At 37.9% G+C, this 21,943-nt stretch overlaps 4 protein-coding genes across 4 annotated transcripts; all 4 read left to right on the top strand.

Moving 5' to 3' along the window:
* The first annotated feature begins 282 nt into the window (after positions 1-282).
* LOC134816772 (palmitoyltransferase ZDHHC9-like) lies at positions 283-2,521 on the top strand. The gene is made up of 7 exons (XM_063825764.1): positions 283-423; positions 588-749; positions 926-1,044; positions 1,250-1,366; positions 1,494-1,610; positions 1,757-1,849; positions 1,991-2,521. Exons 1-7 carry the CDS (start codon positions 306-308, stop codon positions 2,078-2,080), a joined length of 816 nt encoding a protein of 271 aa, XP_063681834.1. The 5' UTR covers positions 283-305; the 3' UTR covers positions 2,081-2,521.
* A 142-nt stretch (positions 2,522-2,663) lies between these two features.
* Positions 2,664-6,478, top strand: LOC134816250 (uncharacterized). Its single transcript, XM_063825007.1, has 5 exons — positions 2,664-2,843; positions 2,989-3,091; positions 3,275-3,395; positions 3,630-3,666; positions 3,826-6,478. Exons 1-5 carry the CDS (start codon positions 2,675-2,677, stop codon positions 6,423-6,425), a joined length of 3,030 nt encoding a protein of 1,009 aa, XP_063681077.1. The 5' UTR covers positions 2,664-2,674; the 3' UTR covers positions 6,426-6,478.
* Positions 6,479-7,432: 954 nt separating this feature from the next.
* Positions 7,433-11,552, top strand: LOC134816251 (BTB/POZ domain-containing protein 9-like). The gene is made up of 7 exons (XM_063825009.1): positions 7,433-8,231; positions 8,466-8,701; positions 8,975-9,150; positions 9,323-9,503; positions 9,638-9,754; positions 9,896-10,009; positions 10,667-11,552. Exons 1-7 carry the CDS (start codon positions 7,433-7,435, stop codon positions 10,790-10,792), a joined length of 1,749 nt encoding a protein of 582 aa, XP_063681079.1. The 3' UTR covers positions 10,793-11,552.
* Positions 11,553-11,830: 278 nt separating this feature from the next.
* LOC134816252 (dol-P-Man:Man(7)GlcNAc(2)-PP-Dol alpha-1,6-mannosyltransferase-like) lies at positions 11,831-21,923 on the top strand. Its single transcript, XM_063825010.1, has 9 exons — positions 11,831-12,017; positions 12,270-12,357; positions 12,545-12,726; positions 12,995-13,140; positions 13,728-13,830; positions 18,388-18,548; positions 18,855-19,004; positions 19,284-19,405; positions 20,976-21,923. Exons 1-9 carry the CDS (start codon positions 11,925-11,927, stop codon positions 21,395-21,397), a joined length of 1,467 nt encoding a protein of 488 aa, XP_063681080.1. The 5' UTR covers positions 11,831-11,924; the 3' UTR covers positions 21,398-21,923.
* Positions 21,924-21,943: the final 20 nt, after the last annotated feature.

The raw sequence follows: 21,943 nt of genomic DNA, 5'->3' as shown, positions 1-21,943 counted from the left end.
CAATTATTGTTTCAATTATGTAACTGTATAGAATTATCATTATCATTAACTATGATGTGGTGGCATTTCATACTTAACTAAAATTTATCTTTGAACTATTAGATTATTTGTTACAACAAAATTATAGTTTAAGACATCCATTTTGCTGTGTGTTTCCAGTATTAGTTTATGATATCATGTATCGATTGAATAAATGGTAATAAATTTAACTTTTGTTTTATTTCATATTTAAATTGTTGAATATTCATTTATGTTGCAAAATTGTATAATTTAATAATTATTATTATCCAGTATTCCGAGAATCTATGGCAGATGCTACACAGTCTAGCAAAGAGAGGGTACGCAAGTTTGTGATATTCTTCACATTTTTCCTCATCATCTTCACTGCTGCCGTCCAAGTATTTCTAGTCCAGAGAGAGATAGGTTTGTTTTGTAAAGAAGTTATCCTTGTTCTGAATATGAGATGGATCGGGAGCCTCATTACATGATGTTGTTTAAAAGAGGAGAGTAACATCTACCAGTTTTGTTTTTTAAACTTTGGCTTTGGAGATATTCTTCTCTTTTGTTTCAATCAATTTGTTTGTCAGGTTACATCGGGCTGTTTCTTCCTCCAACATTGGTTTTTGTGTCGATGACAGTGATTAACTATTGGAAATGTGTTAAGGTTGACAGCTCTGCAAAATCTGCTGGGAAAGCCCCCAGCATTCAAACAGATGGCTGGAGATATTGCCCTTACAGTGGTTGTTCTGGTGAGATCCAGTAGATTAAATTATTGCAGTTTTTGATAGTCAACAAAACTCTTAAACAAAACTTAAAATTTCAATCAAACTGAAAATCATTTAATAACATTTCAAACTGTTATTTTACGTATTACACTGCATGGTATAATTTTCAACTTCAATTAACAGTTTTTCTTCAAATTTAGGTAGTGTGCCTATCAATTCGAGGCATTGCCATCAATGTGATATTTGTATTATACAAAGAGATCACCACTGCCACTTTGTGGCCAAATGTATTGGCCAAAACAGTCTCCCTTTCTTCATGGTGAGTATTTAACTATTATTAATACGTAAATCATTATTATTGTGTAAATCTACAGTCCCAGCCGTGTTTAAAAATGTGAGAAAATAGAAGTCAAGATTGAGATTAGTTGATCATCAGATGCATAGTATCTCCGTTATAGTTCGAAGTTTTATTTGTGTCCACCCATGTGCAAATTAGATTCAAGAAAAAACATTATACTTCACAGGTTCTTATTACATCAATGTTTGGACTGACCTTGACCTACTGTAGCGCTAATCTGATCTACATCACTACACATGAGACTCCTGGAACTCTGCTCCTGACTGTGGTTGCTCCTATTCAGGTATTCACAATTGAGTTTAAATGAAAAGCCTATACAATATTTTCTTGATTTTAACAGCTGAGAGATCTCCCTATAAATTAAATTTAGGTAATATTACTATGACTTATTTGAAAGATTTTCTTTACAGGTGCTATGGTACTTTCTTGGATATGTATCCTTGTCTCATTGCCTAATATCTCTCAATATAGTGATATCCTTTACTGCCTTTATTGGTTCAATCATACTGAACTACCATGAGTATAACGTGAGTGGCACTTTTCTATTTACAGTTGATTACATTTGTTCAATAAATTTCTCTAAAATTTAGTAGACATGATCGTTATTGTGCTTTAGGTATACAATATTTCAAAGATTCAAAAAAATCAAAATCTGACCTCTTAATCCTCTCAGTTGCTATTCCACAACAAACCATACCTGACCAAATCTATGCCCATCGCTAGCAGTGGTGTTCTAAAGATGTCGAAATTGGATAGAATTAGAGAGGTATGATAATAATATGGTCATCATTTTGTGTCATTTTGAGTTCAACTTGTTTTGTCGACTGTTATTTTTAAATTCTGCTTAATTTTTAGAGCGTTGGCAAATGGCAACCCATTTGGTTTCATGATCTTAAATAATTTACAGGTATTTGGAAAGAAATGGTACAAGTTCTATGTAGATCCAACCCATCAGTCAACTGTGCAAAAACAGTATGGAGTGACTAAAGTTATGTAAAGAATAAAAAAGTCTACAGTAGTTTGACTTAGATGAGCAGATAAATCAAGATTGTAGACAATCATGGCTCATGCCTTAAATAAGGCCAAAAATGAACAAATGTTTAGGGCATCATTGTCATATTGTGATCTTAGCAACCCGACTGCCAATCTTTCAACCGCAACCATTAGCTATATATCAAAGATATGTTGCAACAAAATATAATTATTTTAAGTATACAATTGATTATCAGACTTTTGTTTTGATTATTTAAATAATTTGTATAATATTTGATCATGCTTTATATTCAGTGGTTTGACCTTGAAAAAGGTTAAAATTTACCAAAACAAATTGTAATGTTTTTCGTCATTATATTTTTATAACGTGGTGACACATGAATATTGAATATTTGTTTTGTTGTATTGGTAGTTTCTCTTTCTTTTGAAGTTTCTATAATGTATCATCCCGTTTTTACTTTATTGCATCAATTATTATATTAAGCACAAACGGTTACATTACTGAGATGAAATTGTATTAGCCTACTATACTCTAAGTCTAAGCTATAAAATCGTCTTCACGATTCTAAATCGTTTTTAATAGCTAGGTTGACGTATAATGGCAGAATCGTCAGCCGGGTATGAAAATGTACGAGAAACAGCTATTAAACTAAAAGAACTAGGGAATCTTGCTTTTAAAGAAAAACAGTACGAAGAAGCGGTTGCCTACTATGAAGTGGCTATATTGCTTCATCCTGCTGAAATATCTTTTTATAACAATATTGCAGGTAATTTGTCTCTTGTTGTTTTGGAAGTGCAGTACAATATTTGTATACATTTATTTATTTGAATACATTTTCTTGTTAAAAACTCAAAATCAATATAATAGTGATATTTATTTTACTAGATAGTGAATATTTACTGAAATTTCAGCTGTGCACATGGAAGAAAATGAGTACGGCTTGGCAAAAGAAGTATGTGACGAAGCTTTCAAAGTTGGTGAATCTCACGGAGCAAGTAGCTTGGATTTATCAAAGTATGTCCTTATCACGTGTATAGAAATAAAACTATTTGACTCACATAATTGAATATTCTTCACAAATGTATCTACATCGGCCTCAGTTATCATTCTACTAGATAAATAAGAAGTTACAAGTTAAATAACTTGTCTTATTATATGCATATAATAACTTAATAAGTGCATTATTTATTGTTTAAGGTCCATAGCCCGGATGGGTAGAGCACTCTGGAAACTTGGAGATGTATACAATGCTATGTGGAAGTATGAAGAAGCTCTGTCTTTGAACAGTAAATTGAGTGTCGGAAACGATCTTGAGAAGGTGATTATAAACTGTAAAATATCAAATAAGGGTAAACTATAGTGCTAAATTCACCTGAAAAAACGATGTTATCCGAAACAAGAATTAAAGTGATGTTTAATTCGAATTGTGATACAGTAAATTAGATTAAAAAGTTGTTCATGTTTGCCAAATTTGTACTAGTTAAAAAGTAAAGTTGTACAGAGTGTTCATAATATGAATCTTGTCTAGAAGATTACATTACATATTTGTCAGGTTTATGAAGATGTGAAGTTATCTCTCTCACGATCAGGTATAGTATTTAGTACTTAATTTTTACCATTTTTAACTTTCTGAAACTGAGAATCAACCTAGGCAGTTAAAATTTAAGTGTTCAAAATGACTAGAAATGCATTTATGATGACGTTATCAAATTTCACCATTCTCAAATCAATATATGATTACTTTTCAGATGAACTCTCGGTAGAAAAGATTTTGGCAGCAGGTGATATGATTAAGAGGATTTACATCAACCGTGTCAGAAAATATGAAACTGTGAATGAGAATCCGATTTTGTTTCCTAGAGCGCCACGGCAGATATTTGTTGATGCCTTCTCTGAAGCAGATAACTCCCATTCCAGCATAAAGCATCAAGAAGCCCAGCTTCAATATGATGCAGAGGTCGACCTTTACAGGGCACTCGAGAGCTTAGTACTCAGAAAAAAGATAACTGTTCTACACAGTTTCAAGTTCTCAAAAAGCCAAGCTTGTTTGTTCTCAGGGTCTAAAGAATCGTCAGAGGGGGAACAGGACTTTGTTGTTATTGTTAGAGATTTTGCCATCGTCCTTATTGAAGTAAAGTCACCCTTAAATATCACAAACAACTCATTTAAACGAAATGTGAAAGGATCACGTAAGCAACTGGGCAGAGCAAAAAGCTTAATCACGAATATCTGCAACATCTGGAACATCAATCAGTCAACTGTCGATGTCTTGGAATACACAGCATTTCCAAAGGCGAATAAGGAAACTACAAGTAAATTTCCAGCATACAATGATTTTGGAAAAACTGGGATTATTTATCAAGATGATGTCCAGAACTTTGGTGCTTGGTGGGAAAATAACATCACAGCCTACCTGACTAAAGTCTGCATGGAAAGAGAAAAGAATTCAAAAGATATTCATCATTTAACATCTACTCTAGTTGGCATTTGGTGCATAAACCAGAATGATTCATGTGATATTGAAATCTGCAGTTTGGGACATTCTGTGAAAGAAATTGATGATGCAGTTCGCTCAGCAGAAATCACACAAAATAAACTGAAGCCAGTTTCCGAAGGTGTCAAAAAAAGTCCAAAAATCTTTCAAACTTATTTTGATGTTGACTGTTTAACTAACAAACAAGAAGCAATCTTTGAAGATGATAAGGTTACTCAGTTCATCATGGGACCAGCTGGCTCGGGAAAGACATTGTTATTGTTAGGGAAGATGATCCAAGTGTTCCAAAGACAGGAACCGAATAACTCCCCAAGAAGAAAATTCGTATTAATTACTGGATCATTTGGGCTTGATGATATTGCTGAGCTGTTTAAAAAAGCTGGAATGGAAACAAGTAGATCTCACGTTGTTTTAGGTGGTGAAAAACATGATTTACGGAAAATGCGATTACAGAGAAATGACGATTTTTACCAAGATTTTCATAGCACTCAGAGCAATTTTGACGCTTTTATTTTGCACCATTCTGCACTGAAGGACACAACGTTTTGGCCACAGTCGAACGAAACTGAGGATTCTATCAAGCATGGTTTATTGAGTGTCATCTGTAATAAAGATAACCACATTTTCATAGATGATTTTCATAATGCAGTGGATACCATATTTAGCTCAATTACAATGAAACCACCTTTCATGTTCATTAAAGATTATTCAAAGACGTTGTTGCATGAACTTATCACTGCCATGAGAAGAAGATACACAAGAAATTCAAATGACACCAATCCTCCTTATTTGTGGCTAATTTATGATCATTCTCAAATGACCTCCTGCATCCTCAAGGACGATGATTTTGGTTTTGATAGCACACGTCACCGTCGAATGATCACATATGTGAGTGATTTTGAAAATGCATTGAAAGATGAGATTATTTGTGACCAAAGCAGCCGCAATACTATGTTTAGGTACCTCGCCAGAAACCTTCGAAATACCGTGGACATTAGTAGATGTATTGAAAATGTATTCAAGGATCAGGCTGAGCACTATTGTCTTTCTAACGTGCCATTGAAGGAAATGTTTGATCATTTGGAAATATCCAACATATTTCAAGAAACCGGTCATCTCATTCATGGACCAAAACCAGCATTCTTCCTTGTAAAAAACAGTGATTACCAAGAGCAAACTGTGTTAGCTATATTAATTGATGTTCTTGAAGAGCTTCTGAAAGATAAAAAGATTCGTCAAAGCGATATAGCTATAATATTAGATTCATTTGGTTGCATATTATTAAACGCTGATAATGAGGTTATGGATAAAATGTTTTCATTGAAATGTTATGGTTTTGGCGGAGTTACTGTTAGAGTAACTGAAGACAAGGACACTATACAAGCTACTGAGTGGAAAGCAGTTATTCACATCACTGATCTATATGAATTTAAGGAATTTTTCCCGCCCTCAGAACCGAGATATTTAACGGATATTCCACAAATAATGAAGTGCAATTCATCCTCTTCAGATGCTTACAAGAATGCAAAATCGATTTTTGAAACCTACATTAAATTGAGTTTTTCCCCTCTTTACGTGGTTATGAGTAGGGCAAGAGTGTATCATGTTGTTATTGGTAAACTTGGCAATTTCGAACGTAAAAAACATTGTGAGGTAATGAGATGTTTGCATAAAATATATGGAGATCCGCCTCTTTCTATTTCTGAGATAGATAGGTATCGATGTTTTCCCAATAATGTTTCTGTAACTCCGCTAGTTAATGAAGAGGGAGAATACGCTTTATATAAAAAGAAGAATTTTGTTTACAAAACGGTGCCTGATTGTCAGGAGCATGCTTCTTTACCAAGATATTAGAATAATTTTGATTGAAAGTAAGGCCCGGATTGTATTTAATGGACTAATTTATTGTCTACATCATAATCAGTTTAAAATAAAAACCCCAGTGGAGCAATGGCCATGGGCACTCCTGAAAACATAACTACTAGAAAATGTATCAAAACTAAAAATAGAAAAATGAAGTTTATAAATTATGTACTTTTATTGTACTCATGGTACATAAATCTTAATCAATAAGTTTTTGTGTCTTGCAATTCCGTTACTTTGATGAATTATTATTAACTTGTTTTTTTTATATAACTTTAAATACGATATTTGATTTCGATTTTAAACTTTAATCTTTTACGTTTTTGGTTAACCCAATTCGCATTGTTTATTATGTACATATGTTTTAGATTATTCATCTAATGATTAATGAAATGTTTAGTTTTTCAAAATTTTAGTTGAAGAATGAAGAATAGTCAAGCGTTTCCAATTGTACCCTACCATATTATTCAAATTATTGATTTAAATTAGATTATTCACATTTAAAAGGTATACTGCTACTACTTCTAGGTCGGAACTAAGTCCGATCTACGCCAGATAACCCCTTCCATACATCAGGGTTTGCAGTTCCTCTTTAGAGTTTGTCCCAACTTCCCTCAGTAACATGGACAAATAGCTTTGTCTTGGTCGGCCTTGCTTTGGTTCCCATTTAGCATAAATTACTGGTCAGTAGCTCAGGATGTCTGATGCAGTGTCCCGCCATTTTTAATCTCCTGCTTCGTAACTTTTTTTTGGCAGCCTAGGTAGGCTACCAATTACCATGTAAAGTAACATTGTTAACCTTGTCTTTCCATGAGATACACAGCACCATACGTCTTCAGCTTATTATCTTGATTTTTACATGGAATTCTTAAAAAGGACAATTACCAAACTATTCGACTGTGAAAAAAGCAAAAATGTAATTCAACACAGTGAGCTCATATCAATAGATAAAATATTCAGATTAAAAATTACTTAATATACCACTCTGTACTAGGAATATGGCCGGAGCAGGGTGGAGTAAAGGAAACATAAACCATAGTAAAGAGATGTCAGTGCAACTAGGTAACTTGTTAAAGGACATGGAGCTGGAGGGTGATATCACCATCAACTGTGGCAACCGCACCTTCTCCTGCCACCGTGCTATCCTGGGTGCTAGATCCACCTACTTTAAAGCTTTGTTGTACGGAGGAATGAAGGAATCAAGACCTGGTGCTGTTATCGATATAAAGGATGTTAACCCTGACACTTTTGAGATCTTACTGGAATATCTTTACTCTTCAAACGTTAAATTGTCGAGGATCCCCACCACTCAAGTACTTCAACTACTGGAACTTGCTCACAGATACACCTTATCCCTCCTCGAGAAGGACATATGTTCTTACCTCAGGACTCAGATCAACGCCTGTAATGCAGCTGAGATCTGCCAACTTGCTACATTCTACAACCTGACTCAGCTCCAAGAACACTGTCTCACCCTCATAGACCTGAACCCTAGTGACTCTCTAACAAACCTGGAGGATTTATCCTATCACACTCTCCACGCTATTATCTGCAGAGACAGTTACCCGCTCCCAGAGATGGAGATTTTCAGTGTTGTGCAGTCCTGGCTAAATGATCCGGTACACAATGTGTCCGAGATGGAGAAGCGGTTTCTCTTGAATGACATCAGACTACCTCTCATCTCTCCTGAGGATCTCTTCCTTAAGATAATCCCAACTGAGCTGTTTTCCAGTGAGAAGATTCTGGATGCTCTGAGGGATCAGACTCTGCTTAATCACGTGGACCTTCCACACAGAGGTAACATTATACAGCAGGAGCCAATAAATTTATATTGTGATTTGTGACCCATTGCTAAATTGTGATCAGTAAGATTTTGTAAGTTATTTTAGGCCCAATCCTAACCTTCAAATACTATTCAAACATTCAATTTGCGAAGAAAAATGTTCCAATAGATGATAAAAATCAATGAAGTATATTATATCTTCTAATAGGATCTAATTGATAATAACCTGATAAATAAATAATGACCAGGTATAAGTTCGAGTTCAGGAGAGCTTGTGAACAGCAATGTGATGGGGGTGGTATCAGGGGAGAACGGTGAGGTTCTCTTCACACAGTTCGAGTGTAAAGCTGACAGACCTCATTGTAGACACATCATAGGGGACGAGGCAGGCATCTCCGTTAAACTCTACTATCCTCACATTGTTAACAAGATATCCTTCCTGCTGCCTTGTAATAAGGAGTTTAACAGACTCTACACATATCAGGTGAGTGTGTAAATTTAGATTCTCATGACTAATTGCTATTAACTCATGTTCAATGTTCATCTTGCCTACTGAAGCTTTTCTATGTAAATGAGAAGAAGAAAATGTCTTCTTATATTTTACATATTATCATGTACAGCTCATCCTATCGTGTTAGGTCCTTTAAAGGTGCAACTTGTTTTATGGACAGCATTGATTTAAAGCCCAGTTTACTTATTAGTGCTTTATATTAGTGCTACCACGTTTTCGTCAATCTGACAAAATATTTAATTGCAGGTATCTATCTCAATAAACGGAAAGTCGTGGAAAGTGGTAGCTAACTATTCAGATTACCACTGTCACGGTTGGCAGCACATAGTTCTACCCACCCCCAAATCTCTAGCCTACATCAAAATACAGGGGTTGTGGTGCTCTACGAGCAAGACCTTCTGTATCGAACAAATGAGCGTCAAGTTAGTCATAACAATAAATAATCATCCTTCTTATTAATGGCGACTCTGAACGTTATACTTTAAAGTTATGTTCCACGACTTCGCACAATTATAATTATCTTTACTAATTACGAAGCCCCGTTTTAACGTTGTCCCAGCACATGTTCCTCACATCCCACCTATCAAATAACAGGTTAGACGGGACACTGGACACAACATCTGTTGACTGTAACGGAGTGATAGAGCCCAGTGATAACGTAGCAACAATAGAGCGGGGTGCTATAGTAGTTGAAGGGGTCTCCAGACACCGGTCTACGTTGCTGAACGGTAACACTACCCAGTACGATTGGGAGGATGGCTACACTTGTCATCAGGTATTTGGTGGGGGGTTTTGCTGCTCATTTTAGATCTGCAGATGCGATATTTTGTTGATTGGGTTTTCTAAAGAAATTATTTGGCAGGTGTATCTTGCTTCTTTTGTTAGATAATATTTTAAATGTAATCTCAGGTCGGTTCCGGAGCGATAATAGTCCTGTTAAACCAACCCTACCTTGTCTCAACAATATCCATGTTATTGTGGGACTGTGATACAAGGTGCTACAGTTATATCGTCTCCGTTAGCAAGGTTTGTGGTGTAATTTGTGCCTTGAGGCCTTTTAAGTGAACACTTAAAAGCTCATTACTTCATTAAATCAATAAACTTAATTCTGAACTTTGAATTTAGTTTAAAATCTTGGTTAGAACTTGAAAGCGATCCACATTACAGGACAGGAGAGAGTGGATAGATGTGGCTGATAGAAGTGGGGAGCAGTGTAGTTCCTGGCAACACCTGACATTTCCAACCCTCCCTGTTTCTTATATCAGGGTCATCGGTACTCAGGTCACTAAATCACTTTCGCTATTTTACTTTATGTGCTTGTTTGCTGCCTTATGGATTAAAAATGTACGTTTAATTTCAACCAAAAAGTGACCCTCCGTCGAGACCAATTTTAGCTCTCCGACAGATAAAGATACGCGTTTGCCGCACATTAACTTTACTTTTATGTTTAGTCATACTCTATAATTATTAGGTATTTTGAGGTTGTTGGATCCTATCAGACCCATAGTTAACTGGGTAATGTCATTAAATAATTGACCAGCTGGTGATTGAAGCTGTGAAAACTATTACTAATTATGTGGACTGCAGCTGTAATGAGATGACTAAATGAGGTGTTATTGGAGTACTTTGTAACGGGAACTTTATTCTTTTGAGAGGTGCCTGTCAAGCAGATACATGACAGGCTTATAAACAGTTACCATGATGTGGCAACCATTAGAGTTAGGAATTTTATCGGATTGAAGTATGGTCTTCAAGCGAGAATATTTGATTCTTCACATTAATATCAAATAACCGATGTTATGTTGACTTATACACACATTAGTAATACATAAAGGTCTGTTTATTAAACTGATCTAACACTGAGAATATATAGTGAGCTTCTTTGTTCGCTAGACTCCTGCACATAAAAAGCTAAAACTAACATTTCCCTCCCCTCAGAATTCCGCAAACTCAGTTTTCCACCTGGTCCACATAGAACTGCCTTCTGAAGCGGACAAATCCAGCAGCTCTGCTAACTCATTCTCTGACAGAAGCTCTGTTAAGAGCGAGATCAGTGATACTTGAGGAACATTCAAAGTGCGAGTGAGCATGGGGAATGGGAACATTTTATTGGTTGGTTTGTTTTAAATTCACGTAGTGGTAAAATGGCTTGTAAGTGATTATTTGGGATTCTACTCGCCCTTCTATGCTATGTACACATTTGCAAAGGTTGTTCAAGTGCAAAACTTCGCTCACTTTATACCCTAAACATTATCTGCTGTTATCTGCTATATTAGACCATTCCTGAGTTTGATCTTGCTACTGTGTCCATTTTGGAGAGATTTGGAGTTAGAGCTGGTTTGTTGTTTTAAACGTGGTATGAGAACTGAAATTGAGCACTGAATTCTTCATACCCAATTTCCATAGAACTAGTTTTCACGCATAGTTGGTTCATAATATAATCATTTAAAGACTAAACATTCCTACTATTTTGATGTATGTGCAATATGAAATATGAGGTGAATTGTAAGATATGTTACAGCTTGCATGACTTCGTTAAATACCGAAGTTTTATAAGATATTCTGCATTCGAACGCTAAAATATGACGGAAATTTTGAAAACATTTCTTATTGATAGTTTTTGTTGTTGTTAATTTATTGCACTGTTTTTGAAAGTTTTATCGGAAAGAAAAAATATTTGACGATTATAATTTTTGTACGAATATTTGTAAAAGAAGGTAGTGTTAAATGCCGTATAGAATTGAGTTGTAATTGTAAATAATTCTTTAAAGATTTGTCGCTCCAAAAATATGGAATTGCTGATTATAGACTATTTTACCATTAAAATGTGTGTCTTATTGACTAATTGACAGACTGTAGTGCGACAGAACACGTTAAAAATACAATTAAAATGGCTAATAACCGGCTGTTAGCCGGCTATTAGAGGGATGTTAGAGGGCTGTTAGCTGGCTAATAGCCGGCTGGCATTGTACCTATTAGCCAAAACTAATATTGTCACCTTTTTGCTTTTTTGGTCGGGATTCCCGAATCCCGGGATTGAATATTTTGATCGGGATTGACTTCACTATCATAGACCCCTAAAATCCTAAATCAACCTGAACTAGTTATTCAGCAAGACCTTGTTACAGTCATTGGCCAATAAAAGTGATACAAAATATAAAATAATTAGTATTTAAATAACAACGTCCCTCTAGTTATGTCTGACGTGATAAAGTTCAAACTCCGTAAAGATGAACTTGTGATGTTAGCTCTCGTCTATCTCTACTTGATGATATGCCCCTTTAACAAGGTTATAATTGTTAATAATTTCTCGTACAAAAGAAACAGATCTTCACATGTCTAAAATAAACCTATTCTAATGTTTTACTACTCGATGCTTTGCTGTCGAGAGAATGACCTATTCCACGTTTAGTTGATAATCACTAGTCATTAATCACTAATCATTAGTCATTAGTCACAAGTTACTAGTTATTAGTCACTAGTTACTAGTCATTAGTCAGCCTCTCTCCTCCTTCCTCATTAGTATTCTTCCCCAATGTAGGTAGAAGAGAGCTTCAACACGCAAGCGATTCACGACATGATTTACAACACTAAATACCTCTACTATTACGACCACATCTCATTTCCAGGTTTGGGCACTGTTAAACAGATAATCCATCTCTTGACTTGTGTTTCGAAAATATTGTGCTTAAATTAACCTTAGCTATACATGGGGCAGTATTCAATCAGTCTAGGTCCATCACTAAAAGGATTTTAAACCACGAAAGGCGAAAAAGTAAATAAACAGAGTTTTAAAAACTATCCCTCATTCCTCAGGATCAGTTCCCCGCACGTTTGTGGGCGCCCTAACAGTAGCGCTACCCACCGGCGCTGTCTCCTACCTGTCACAATGCCCTAAAGCTATCACCTACTCCCTGGCTAGGATGGTTCTGGGGCTGTACGTGGTCTGGAGTTTTAGTACGTTCAGAAGGGCTGTCAAGAAGATATTCGGGGGCACTGTCAGTAATATTCAGTTATTGAGCTTCGATTAAACTTTTCAAAAATTAGTATTTATTGCTTATTGTATTATGCAGGCCGGGTCAGAATCAACTGTATGTCGAGGTAGTCGACATACCGAATAGAATTTTTCCATCCAATAATGAACCAAATTGTTAGTCTCGACCTTCAGTTAGTTCTTGTCCACCCTGTAATACCATCTTCAAGGGTTGATGGTGAAATTGGAGGTGAAAGTTGTGTCATGAATATGATACGATGTTTTCCTTTCAGACAGCCAGCTGCTTGATGTGGATCACGTGCTCACAGTTCCACTTTATGTTCTACGCTTCTAGAACCCTCCCTAATACCTTTGGGATGTGTTGTCTCCTGTTGTCTACTGCGTACTGGATCAACAAAGAATGGGAATCTTTCCTTTGGTACATTATTACTTTGGTTACTTTCTACTTAATGTAATAATGTATTTGAGACACAGATGCAGTGAAACTTTGAAGTCCGAACTAGGTTATTATCTTCAAACAAGTCAAATGTTTGCTGGGAATAAGTTGGTTTTACAGTATTATTGTTATGATAATCGTCACCCCACCGCTCAGCATAAAAATTTGGAATTTAGTTGATCCAGTTTTATTTTGGTCTAGGCAAAGCTGGTTTGGAGTTTCAATGTATAAATCTCTTTATTGGCTAATGTATCAAAGATTTGAATTGAGGTGTAAATACTCATGATTCGTGAGAACGGGCTAAATTTCTCAATACACAATACACATGTTCTTCTTCTGTAGGTTTATCATTACGGTAGACTAAATCACTCAGCGATCGTAAAACATATTGTACACTAAAAGATATAACTTATACAACTAGTACAAAACTTACATTATTATATTATTATATTATATTATATAACTTACATTATTATATTATATTGATCGCAGTTTTACAATTTCTACTTCAAGAAAGTTGTACCCTTGTTGGTCAGCTACTCAAAATAACGATTTTACCACATTTGCAGGTGGGCAGGATTGGGAGTATTGGTATTCAGATCAGAGCTAGTCATTTTACTGGGGCCCATGTTGCTATTGGAGATGGTTTCCGGCAAACTTAAAATCAACGAGGTTTGTTTTTATAACAACTTTATTTCGGTCCGTAGTACTTCTTAAAATATAGGTTTCTGTAGAAATGGAAGCATTACGTTAATTAAGCAAATTTCCCACCATTCTTTGTAACCTGAGCGCGAGCTTTTGAATGTTCTAGCATAATGTTATTTGTGATATCGCGTTTTTCATATCAACTGACTGGGCCACCTGGTCAGTAGTTGATTCATTCAGCACTACTAAAGTACTAATATGTGGGGATACAACATTACATCATCACAACATTACATCATCACAACACTACATCATCACAACACTACATCATCACAACACTACATCATCATCCTAAAATATCATTATAAATACGGGTTCGTACTTCGTCCTTCAAGAAAATATTATTATTCACTGTGACTTTTGAAGATTTCCAAACTCGCTCGTTTGAATTGTCTCATCTGAAAAAGTCACTAAAAATTCACAATATTACAGTCCTTTAGTACTTATAATATAGGGGGGGGTGTCACGTCCGTCTATGTCCGCTTGTCTCATAGAATCCAAAAAGGACAGGACATAGGCGGACATAGGCGGACATAGGCGGACATAGGCGGACATAGACGGACATAGGCGGACATAGACGGACATAGGCGGACATTGGCGGACATAGACGGACATATACGGACACCTAAATTGCTAAATAAAATGTTCAATTTTTGCTGTTATATCATGTTTTTTGTCCGTTCGGTACCCTATATTTTCAAAACGGACAAAAAATAGAGCGGACAAAAACAGACAAAAATGGACAAAAACGGACTAAAATGGAAATAACATTTAGATGCTTCCTCTAATGCTACTCTTCCTCCTCCTCCTCCTAGGTCTTCCTGATCTTCCTCAGTCCTCTTCCTCCTCCCCTCCTCAGTCCTCCTCCTACTCCTACTCCTCCTCCTCGTCCTCAGTTCTCCTCATCAGTCCTCAACAGTCCTCCTCCTCCCCAGTCCTCCTCCTCCTCCTCCCCAGTCCTCCTCCTGGGTCCTCCTCCTGGGTCCTCCTACTCCTCTTCATCCTCCTCCTCTTCCTCCTCAGTCCTCAGTCCTCCTCAGTCCTCCTCCTCATCCTTCTCCTCAGTCCTCCATCCTCCTCCTCAGTCCTCCCCCAGTCCCCCTCCTCCTCCTCTTATTCAGTTCTCCTCCTCCTCCTTCTCCTCCTCAGTCCTCCTCCTTCTCAGTCCCCCTGAGTCCTCCTCCTCCTCCTCCTGAGTCCTCCTCCTCCTCCTCCTCTTCCCTCTCAGTCATCCTCCTCAGCCATCCTCCTCAGTCCTCCTTCTCCTGGGTCCTCCTCCTCCTCTTTATTCTCCTCCTCTTCCTCCTTGGTCCTCAGTCCTCCTCCTCAGTCCTCCTCATCCTTCTCATCAGTCCTCCTCCTCCTCAGTCCTCTCCCAGTCCCCCTCCTTCTCCTCCTCCTATTCAGTCCTCTTCCTCCTGGGTCCTCCTCCTCCTCTTTATCCTCCTCCTCTTCCTCCTTGGTCCTCAGTCCTCCTCCTCAGTCCTCCTCATCATCCTTCTCATCAGTCCTCCTCCTCCTCAGTCCTCTCCCAGTCCCCCTCCTTCTCCTCCTCCTATTCAGTCCTCCTCCTCCTCCTCCTCAGTTCTCCTCAGTCCTCCTCCTGAGTCCTCCTCCTCCTCTTCTTCCTGAGTCCTCCTCCTGAGTCCTCCTCCTCCTCCCTCTCAGTCATCCTCCTCATTCATCCTCCTCAGCCATCCTCCTCAGCCATCCTCCTCAGCCATCCTCCTCAGTACTCCTCAGTCCTCCTCCTTCTCAGTCATCGTCAGTCCTCCTCCTCAGTCCTCCTCAGTCCTCCTCCTCCTCCTGGGTCCTCCTCCTGGGTCTTCCTGATCCTCCCCAGTCCTCTTCCTCCTCCCCTTCTCAGTCCTCCTCCTACTCCTCCTCCTCGTCCTCAGTTGTCCTCATCAGTCCTCAACAGTCCTCCTCCTCCCCAGTCCTCCTCCTCCTCCTGGGGCCTTTTCCTGGGTCCTCCTCCTGGGTCCTCCTCCTCCTGGGTCCTCCTCCTTCTGGGTCCTCCTTCTCCTCCTCAGTCCTTCTCCTCCTCCTCCTCAGTTCTCTTCCTCCTCTTCCTCCTCCTCCTCCCTCTCAGTCATCCTCCTCGGCCATCCTCCTCAGCCATCCTCCTCAGTCCTCCTCCTTCTCAGTCCTCCTCCTGAGTCCTCCTCCTCCTCAGTAATCCTCCTCAGTTCTCCTCCTCCTCCTCCTAGGTCCTCCTTCTGGGTCCTCCTCCTCCTCCTCCTCCTGGGTCTTCCTGATCCTCCTCCTCCCTCTCAGTCATCCTCCTCAGTCCTCAGTCATCCTCCTCAGTCATCCTCCTCAGCCATCCTCCTCAGCCATCCTCCTCAGCCATCCTCCTCAGTGCTATTCAGTACTCAACAGTCCTCCACCTTCTCAGTCCTCCTCAGTCCTCCTCCTGAGTCCTCCTCCTCCTGAGTCATCCTCCTCAGTCCTCCTCCTCCTCCTGGGTCCTCCTCCTGGGTCCTCCTCCTGGGTCTTCCTGAGTCCTCTTCAGTCCTCTTCCTCCTGCCCTCCTCAGTTCTCCTCCTACTCCTCCTTCTCGTCCTCAGTCCTACTCATCAGTCCTCAACAGTCCTCCTCCTCCCCAGTCCTCCTCCTCCTCCTCCTCCTCCTCCTCCTCCTCCTGGGGCCTTTTCCTTGGTCCCTATATAATTTGATAAAATAAGTTAAAGCTATTAATAGCTTTAGTGTGATTAATAAGTTATATTCCCTATATTTCGTTAAATAGGTACTGTGCCTACTGTGTACACTGTGTAACTGTTTCAAAGATATGTTGACGACACAAATAGATCTGGATTTAGCGACCGGATTTGGTGACTGGATTTAATTAAATATTGAGAATATTTGTGAGATCTTTATTCTTTAGACCTCTTATATGTCCGCTAATGTCCACCAATGTCCGTCCGAGTCCGCCAATGTCCGTCCGGGTCCGCAAATGTCCGTCCGAGTCCGCCAATGTCCGTCCGAGTCCGCCAATGTCCGTCCGTGTCCGCCAATGTCCGTCCGTGTCCGCCAATGTCCCAAAAAACACGTCCGTTGTCTCATAGAATCCAAAAAGGACAGGACATAGGCGGACATAGACGGACGTGACACCCCCCCCCAATATATTGGCTATAATGTATTTGTTCGAGAACATCGACAAACATTCCTCATATTATATCTTGAAAAAGAGCTAACACCCGTCCAATTTAAATTGCCCCAATATGAACGGTGTATCTCAAGATATGTAGCGGAGGTTGCGTGTGGCGGATGTGGTTGCGCTGCAAGAAAATACACCTGATACTGTTCCACGTGGTAACCGGAGTTGGTCGTCTTGACGACGTAAGATGGGAATTTTAAAACCACGCCCAGGGTTTCCGGGCTATTTGATGGGTTGCGAGGATTGTTTGAAATTCTTGTTAGAAAACAGAAAGTCTGAAGCTGTTTTCTGCACTGACGGTTATTTTCGTGGTTACATTATTGTCATGGATAGTCCTATGTCCTTATGTGCTATTTGATAATCTACCGAGTGGCTATTACTGTCGATATTCGCTTGTTAAGGTGAATCTTGGCCTTTCTTTTCTAAGAAAAAAATACGATCATTTAAAAACTAATTTTTATAAAAGCTGCTTTACAGAAGCGAACACCCCTTTGATTCTTTGAGCTCTTCGTGAATGATTATTAATTTGAAGGCAAATATGGAGTCTGGACTGCTAAAGCAGGATTTTGAGATAAGATTCTATAACCTTATTAAGTTATTACATTTCCCAATAATTCATAACATCATCAAAGCTTCTGATATTCAATATTCATGCATATAATATAAGTGTATTGCTAATTAATTCACTATGTAATCCTACAATATCATGTTAAATATATCCGCAATTTACTGATAGAGCTGCAGACAAGCAAATTTGCTGGCCATCATCCAAAAATTGATTCATTGGCATTTTTACGTCAAATAAAGCTGCCAATTCCATTAATGCAGGTTTTAGAACCAGGAAATAGATTTCAGTATCACTTGTTACGGAGTAAAATTGAATCTATTTTAAGTATTACATAGCCCAAAGGTATGAATACTGTTTAGGAATGAAGGCTAATATGGATAGGATTCTCAAGTTTACTAATTGGCAGCCAATTTACTTCAGATGATGGACTCTGACTCTTTGATTCATTCTAACGGCTAGGCTGGCCTTGTAGGTCTCTTTTTTTTTTGTGTGAGAATAATTAATGACCTGAACCTCATTGAGTATAATATTTTAACTGTACGGTCAGCAGCTGTGTTTTGTTATCTTATGTGTCACGTGAGGCCATAATTATAATGTTATATAATATAAAGATATAACTTGTGTTTGAGGGTATTTACATTTTACGGGTTTGTTTGACTGTTTGAGTCCCTTGTACAGTTTTTAAGTCGTTATTTGAGCTGTATCTGTTCCAATTGAACCGTTATTTCGAGTAACCTAACCTAATAATTCACTTTCTCTCACTTTCTCTTTCACTTTCTCTCACTTTCTCTTTCAGCTGATAACACCAGGGCTCCAGACGGCCGCTCTAATCCTAGTAGCCTGCTGTTCAGTAGACAGCTACCTGTGGAGATACACGGTGTGGCCCGAAGCAATGGTGCTCTATTACAATACCTGGCTTAATAAGAGCAGTGACTGGGGCACTCTCCCTCTGCTATGGTAATCAGATAATTACATAATTACATGATTGAAGGATCATAATTATTATGTCGGTATCTGTACCTGGTTGCCCACATGCAGCCGTATCTTATCAATATTAAATTCTCTAGGGAGATGATCCACTAATGTGTCTAGTTCAGTTTACGTTTAGACTTGGTTATTGGTCTACAGAAATATCAAGATACTGTATCATGTACGCATAATATGAGTGTATAAAGTTTCAGTTTCATTGTGTATATTTGCATAGTAGAATGTATATTTTATTATAATATAATATGTTTAATAATAAATTGTGACCTCCCTCAGGTATTTCTACTCTGCACTGCCCCGCGCGATGTTGTTAGCACTCCCCCTATCAGTTGTTGGGTGTCTAACAGACCGGAGAGTAATGAACTTTGCCGCACCAGCGCTTCTTTTTGTAGCGCTTTACTCCTTGCTACCTCACAAAGAACTCAGGTTAATCACAAGGATATAGTTTTATAAGGGTCAAATATTCAAATACTTTGTGTAAATATTGAACTATTGCGAGGGTATCAGTTGTCATAACATTATCATGGTAACTTTCATTAAGTTTAAAACTTTAAGCAATCCTGCCTAGTATTCAGCGCTCACGCTGGAAAGTGGAAAATGATAAATTTCGGACCAGCAAACGGTTTTCGTTTAGCTATGTATAATAAAAATCAAATAATTAATTACTTATCAAACAATTAATTAACTAGTCCATTGTTCCCCCAGATTTGTCCTGTATGCTGTACCTCTACTGAACGTGGCTGCAGCCTATACGCTCTCTCAGCTCTGGAGTAAAGGACAACTTGCTAAGCTGGTTGTAGTGGGGGGCTTTGCTGGCCATCTCCTTTGTAAGTAGAGACTGGTTAACCATGGTTAATATCGGAGTTAGAGAGGAGATCCGATTAGAATATTATACACAAAAAAGTGACGGAGGGGGTTACTTATAGTCATAGATGACTCTATCTACATTGATTACTTCATTATATGGTAGCAGGAATTATTCATCGGAATGGGTATGTAATGTAATGGTACCACAACAAAATCTTTCTGGCTTGAAAAGTTGAAACATTGTCCAGTTATTTTCTGGTGCTCAACGTTTAATTCTGTCTAAGCGACAGCTGGACGGCTGTGGACATCTTGCTGAGTAGATATAACCATCTTTAGTTCTGCAGATCTATTATAGTGCTCCATTACCCTCTGCAGATCCTAGCCCACCAGTTAAATGTTAGTAATTCTAAGTGCTGGTATGACTAACCTGGTTAAGTGAGGTATGTGATATTGGCATGTTAAAGCTAGAGGCTAGAGGCGTTAAAACGCCTGTCGGTTGTTACTGTATTGTGTGTGTTATCTAATTGGGTAATTACATGGAACATTTGCACTTGTGTATAAAGATGAGACAAGTTGTTCTAGTTAGTAGTTGTTTCTGCAGGTCGTGTGTGACATGAGGCTGAAGTGACTTGTAATTACTCCTCTGACACGATAACTTTAATATGAGTAGTTGTATCTTGTCAGTGCTTGTTTTACTAGTTACTTAGAATTGGTTTATAATCGTGTATCTTTTTATAATTTATTACATTTGTCACACTTTAAATACGAAATGACTTGCTCCAGCTTTTATAAAAGCTGGAGCAAGTTATTGTATATTGTATATTGTATATTAAGACGCAATGAAACTACCGGACCACGATGTATTGGGACTTGCCACCATGGCAACATTAAAATATATCGACTCTGTTACATCGTTTCCTGTTATTATACTATATTGTATATTGTATATTGTATATTGTATATTGTATATTGTATAATGTATATTGTATATTGTATATTGTATTTTGTATAAATACAAAATACAATATATCACAACTTAAACCACCTTGGATATGACCATACTAACTTTACTTCAGCATCTCAAAGATTACCGCTCAAGCTCAAAATAACAATAAAATTACAATAAAAGCTCGCAATTTAGAGATTTTCTGGGCCGTTTTATGTAAATGGTAACTGTAGTAAGTATTTGAGGAGTCATAATCCTCCTCAGATAGTGTTTCTCTTGTCTCGTATAATATAAACTGTATAATGTCACACTTTGGTGACAGGTATAAAGCGAAACATCTTACTAAAGTTATAACTAAATGTAGAGTTAGAGCAAAATGTGGTGTTAAGAGAGTTATTTCAGTGTGTTTGTTGTTGCTCAGTCAGATGTAATAACTTGAATAGTACCTAGTATATAGTATATATATAGTATAATAGTACATAGTATCATCTTCAATTCGTTATTCGTATGACAGGTATGTTCTGTGTCAATCAGAACCGTTCATAGAATATTCGCACAGAAAGCCGCCGGTCCAAGTACTACAATAATTAGTGGTAACTGCATTCCTCACATACCTTACTTCCTCCTAACAACCCCTGTTTCAGGTTGTGGTTTGTTCCTGTCTGCCTCACACCACAACTACCCTGGTGGTTACGCCCTACAAGCACTCCACAACCAAGCCCCCTGTTCTCAAAACACAACTGTTTATATCGGCAACTTCGCTGCACAGAATGGCGTGTCGCGCTTCGGCGAGAAGTGTGAGTCTCTTTATGGTGATCGCCGCTGGAATTACGTCAAAACAGAAACTTTGGACGTTGAGACAATCAGAAACTTTAACATACTGCTGGTTGAGCCAAAAGAGGCACATCACTATCAGTTCACACATTCTGTGGTTGAAAAGTTTCATGTCTATGCTGGATTACAGTTCACCAAGGATCCACCTTTTGTGCTGACCAAGAAAAAAGAAGCTATTTATTTGATGAAGTCTAAAAAGATTAAGAAGAAAGTTTATGTGAAAGACTCGTAGCGCAAATACTACATATTATTTTAACATGTTTCTCGTTGCCAACAAATTTACATATAAACCACCATATTTATGAGAACTATCCTGGATTGAACACGCTTTGCATATAATTTACGATTACAGAAGTAGCAGTGCATGTTTCCTTATCTTAACAATAACTCCTATCCAGTGGTAGACACGTTATGCATCTTTACTCTTCAGACTTATGTTTACATACTATGATTATATATACTTGACCTGTTACTGAATCGTTGCAGTTTCTTTTTCTAACTTACTGCTCACTCCTAACTTTCCATTATATAATATCAGTGCTTACGTATGTTTTATTAATTTATTGATGCGGAAATCGTGTTCTATATCTATTATCTAAAGCATGAATACAATTATATTTTAGATAAGTTATTTTCGAATTTTGATTGCAAATGGTTTGAATTTTTAACGGGTATTATAATTTTGTTTGATTAGTTTATCTTTTTTTGTTCGTATTTTGATTAATAATATTATATAATACTTTATAACAGCATACTACTGCACTGTTTTATTTGCGCA

Source organism: Bolinopsis microptera, chromosome 6, assembly GCF_026151205.1.
Source record: "Bolinopsis microptera isolate Bmic1 chromosome 6, MBARI_Bmic_1.0, whole genome shotgun sequence".
Taxonomy (NCBI): domain Eukaryota; kingdom Metazoa; phylum Ctenophora; class Tentaculata; order Lobata; family Bolinopsidae; genus Bolinopsis; species Bolinopsis microptera.
Note: the sequence above shows the minus strand (reverse complement) of the source record. Positions and strands in the feature narration are given on the sequence as shown.